The 4,934-nt window shown below is 37.0% G+C and overlaps 1 protein-coding gene across 2 annotated transcripts in view; it reads left to right on the forward strand.

Annotated features, from left to right (window-relative positions):
* The window catches only part of ARMC3 (armadillo repeat containing 3), a 94,841-nt gene that overhangs the window by 6,838 nt on the left and 83,069 nt on the right, over positions 1-4,934 (forward strand). For both annotated transcript variants that reach the window (XM_008063641.1, XM_008063640.2), the window contains exon 2: positions 1,760-1,877. In XM_008063641.1, the coding sequence (XP_008061832.1) occupies positions 1,760-1,877 (118 nt within the window). The remainder of the gene's footprint in view (positions 1-1,759; positions 1,878-4,934) is intronic.

The raw sequence follows: 4,934 nt of genomic DNA on the forward strand, positions 1-4,934 counted from the left end.
AAGAAAGAAGAAGGAAGGAAGGAAGGAAGGAAGGAAGGAAGGAAGGAAGGAAGGAAGGAAGGAAGGAAGGAAGGAAGGAAGGAAGGAAGGAAGGAAGGAAGGGTTTCTGTAGCGTTCCAGGACCTTCTGCTCTCCTGGTCCATCCAGCCATTGCTCTTGGCTCTGCTAGAGGCCACCTTTTCTCTGGTTCATGTCATTGGAAATTCACAAGTGCCACTTGCCTGATGTATATGACAGATTTTTTTTTTTTTTTTTTTTTTTTAGTTGGAGTCTCACTCTGTCGCCCAAACTGGAGTGCAGTGGCTGCTCCCAGCCACTGCAGCCTCGACCTGCTGGGCTCCGGCGATCCTTCCGCCTCAGCCTTCCGAGTAGCCGGAATTACAGGCGCGCGCTACCACGCCCGGCTAATTTTTTGATTTATTGTAAAGATGAGGTCTTGCCTGCCCAGGCAGGTCTCGAACCCGCGGGCTCAGGCAATACACTCACCTCAGCCTCCCAAAGGCGCAGGATTACAGGCTGAGCCACTGAGCCCGGCTATGACAGATTTTTACTGAAGATTTGTCTCCCCTAAGAATCTCAGAGGCTTGAGAACCAACATGACTCTTGTAACTCTAAAAGTTTTAAAAGTGAGACGTAAACAAATAGCAGTTTTAATATGGATATTAGGCATGTCCTAAAGTCCAACAACTATTTCTCCTCCAGGCATTGTTATCCTGATCATGTCTTTTAGGTCATTATTTTCCACCATCTTCTCTTTCTTCTTCAATCTTTTGAACTCGCATAATTATATTTCCTTATTCAGAGTAATCTATCTCTCCATTCTAAACTAAACATCAACATTTTAAATATCCTGTAGCACAGTAACATGACTATCTAGGAAGAGCCAGCACAAAGAACCAGCTAAAGCTTTGGAATATCAATTTTTTGCTCTTGTCATAAGCAGTATTTCCTTTGTTACCAGTCACTGGAAATGGAAGAAAAATAGTGTAATAATTTGTTTTCTCCTTGACCACAGAAAATCTTTAGGGGTTATGAGTTTATTATCGTTCATTTCAGCTACACATGAATTCCCAGACACAGATCATCTTAGAATCCTATACTTTTTATTTATACTATATTACCATTTCCCCTGTTCTACATTTTATCCAATTTTACATTTTGCTCTTTTCTATTATTTTTTCATTGTTTCACATATGGAATTCCTGCTTTTCTAGAGTCCAGTGATTTAAAAGCAGGTATTAATTATTCAGATGGTCAGGGCATCAAGTGTATATGGGTGCTCAAAGATTCTTGTGTATTGACTAAGAATTATCTTAATATATTATGTGCCAGACTGTATGCTAAGTACATTACATACATGTTCTCTAATCCTCTCCTTGATCCTTTGACATAGTTACTATTATCCCCATTATATAGAAGAACAAATTGACCTTCAAGGAGCTTGAATAATTTGTTTGATTCCACATGACTAAATTGAGAAACTAGATCTATTATATTCCAAAATGTTTTGCTTTTCCTACCATACTCCATGAATTCCAAGACTGCAATGCTGACAGTTGTTTCTCTAGCAGCAATTAAAAAAAAAAAAAAAATATATATATATATATATATATATATAAACATTACAATGCACTTATTTGGCAGTTACCACATCCTTTTTGCAAGATTATGTTCTCTTTAAGTTTTAAGACACCATTCATTTTTTATGTGACCTTTAAAACTCATATACAAACCTGATATTTTTCTTTCTGCCTTTCAGTTTGATCCAGTAACGATTGAAAGCAAAAAAGCAGCAACTGTGGTATTAATGCTTAATTCTCCAGAAGAAGAAATTTTGGCTAGAGCATGTGAAGCCATCTATAAATTTGCTTTGAAAGGTTTGAATTTTTTTCATTTTTTATTTCATTAGTTTCTTAAAATATGTGCTACATAATAGACACTTTTCTCCCTACTCTTTAACTTACTTCCTGTCTGATGAATTCTTTCAGACAACCAGAATATCATTTAATGCATTGTCTGAAAGTGATGTGTCTTCCTAAGTGCCTAACTTAATCTTAAGACATCATTTAGTCACTAGTTAGAATAGTCATTTTGAAGGTTTCATTGTAGTTTAAAGGATTGTAAATGTCATAGGAACTAAAAGCTCCCAATGATCAAAGCTGGAACAACTTGAGCAACAAAATAAATAATGTAATATTGGATGATAGCCCAAATAGAAAATAAATGTCCACGAGTTCATTCATTCATAAGGAAACTGATTGAATAAATAAATAAATGGAAGAGAAAAGACAAATCTTTCATGCAGAAGAATTCCAAATAGTTTATGTTGATATTCTGCCTTAAAAGAGGTAAAATATACCATCCCAATCTTTAGGTGTGGGGTATACATAATGACTTCTTTCCAGAGAGTACAATAAAGAAACAAGGGAAAAAGAATATGATTGCAGTGGAGAAACCTGACAAACATTGCCAAAATCAACAATCAGCTCAGTGGTCAAAATCGACACCAACAGTGATAAGCCATATTAATAATAGATTTGATGTCATGTGATAAAAATAGCACTTTATTTCTGTGCTATTTTCCCCCAAAAACCATAATCTAAATCTAACAATGATTTTAAAGATAAGACAAATGTCAATTCAGGAATAGTCTACAAAATACCTAACCAGTGCTCCCCACATCAGCATGGCTGTCTAAAACAAAGAAAGGCTGAGAAACTCTCACAGCCAAGAGAAGCCAAGCAAACATTATGACTAAATGACCTAGGGTCCTGGAACAGAAAGAAGACATTAGGTTAAAACTAAGGAAATCTAAATAACTATGTACTTTAGTTAATAGTAATGTATCAATATTGCTTCATTAATTGTAAAATTTACCTCACTAATGTCAAATGTTAATAATAGGGGAAACTGAGTCTGAGGAATGTGGGAACTCTCTGTACTATCTTAGTAATTTTCCTGTACAAATAAAATTTTTGTCAAAATAAATGTATTAAAATTGTAAACATTACAAATTAGATTCTAATGAAACATTTAATCAGAGGATTTATAAACATGCAAGATGCTTAAATTTTAGTTCATTCTAATTGATGTTGAAATTAGACTTTTATTATATTGCATGACTTTTTAAATTGAAACTAGTTAAAGAGTATTTAGCATAACTTGGCATTTATTTTTATTTTATTTTAAAAAATTTTTATTTATTTATTTATTTATTTTTTTGAGTTGGAGTCTCACTCTGTTGCCCAGACTCGAGTGCAGTGGCTGCTCCTGGCCACCGCAACCTCGACCTGCTGGGCTCCAGTGATCCTTTCGCCTCAGACTTCTGAGTAGCCGGAATTACAGGCGCGTGCTACCATGCCCCGCTAATTTTTTGATTTATTGTAGAGATGAGGTCTCGCTGCCCAGGCGGGTCTTGAACCCGCGGGCTCAGGCAGTCCACTCACCTCAGCCTCCCAAAGGCGCGGGATTACAGGCTGAGCCACTGAGCCCAGCTATAACTTGGCATTTTTAACAAAACATTTCAAAGTAGGATAAGAACAATTTTTTAAAAAAGAAGTGATACTTTAAATATTGTTTTGAAACTTGAATGAGATAACAACAAATCATTCAATTAACAAATGATATAATGCTTTGTTTTGTCGCTCTGGTCATCATTGGAAATCCAGATTAAAACCAGAGTGGTTTTGAAAGGTACCTTACCTTCATGAGTGAATTGTGTAGAATTCTGGGTCAAGCTTCAAGGAGACGTTGGATTATGCATCTATGGCAACATGAATTCCACTCAGTCTTATAGATACATAATCTGGCTGTCATATATATTGAATTATATATCATTCCTTTTTGTATAACATGATATAAATAAATAAGTAGGCATGTATTTCATGTGAAATTGATACAGAAATTAGAATTTTTTACACTAGCAATATTTTCTAAATTTTTTTTGAAGTTAAAATGATGAGTCTTTGCTTCTGGCCAAGATGGAATAAGGAACCAAATTTACCCTACTGAAACGATGGAGAAAAAAAGGCAAAAGATATGAAATAACAGCTGGCAAGACAGTTAACATCAGGCAATAAAGCGCAGTGACCTTTGAGAGATAGGAAACAAAGGAATTAAACCCTGTGATTGCCCCAGCTTGTTGACTTTAGCACAGAAAAGCATAGCCTGGTGGACACTCTGAGTTGAGAAGACAGACCTGAGAGTCAAGGAAGACAAAAGCCTTTAGAATTTTCTGGAAAAAGTAAAGGAGAAGAATGAGCTTCACAGAGGGCAAGAACTCAGAAGATTTGTAAAGGGTCCCACTCAAGTATTCAGCAGAATCCTGAGCAGTGTGTAAATGTGAGGGAACTAGTCAGTTGGACAAAGAAGCACACAAAAGAACTGAGGTGCTTGGTGCTTACTTAGGCCTAGAAGTAGTGCTGAAAACCTCAAAATTCATGAAGCGCTATGTAGAATACATAGAATAGTGTTGCCTCGTATAAGAAATAATTAGTCCTAGATTGAGCACTAACCTGGTACCAGCTAACAAATATTAAAAGCAAGACCTGTATCAAATCATTTCCAAGTCTTAATTGTGTCCCTGGACAAATTTCAAGAATACAGAATATCCTTTGCCCAATAAGGCAACATTTATAATGTCTTGCATCCAGTAAAAAATTATTAGGCATAAAAAGAAGCAGAGGAAACCGGGCTCGGTGGCTCAGCCTGTAATCCTGTGCCTTTGGGTGGCTGAGGTGAGTGAATTGCCTGAGCCCGTGGGTTCGAGACCCGCCCTGGGTAGGAGAGACCTCATCTCTACAATAAATCAAATAATCAGCTGGGCGTGGTAACGCGTGCCTGTAATTCTGGCTACTCCGAAGGCTGAGGTGGAAGGATCGCTGGAGCCCAGCAGGTCGAGGTTGCAGTGGCCGGGAGTGGCCACTGCACTCCAG

This window comes from Carlito syrichta, unplaced genomic scaffold (assembly GCF_000164805.1).
Source record: "Carlito syrichta isolate Samal-C Ts95f unplaced genomic scaffold, Tarsius_syrichta-2.0.1 Scaffold306975, whole genome shotgun sequence".
In the NCBI taxonomy this organism is placed as follows: Eukaryota; Metazoa; Chordata; class Mammalia; order Primates; family Tarsiidae; genus Carlito; species Carlito syrichta.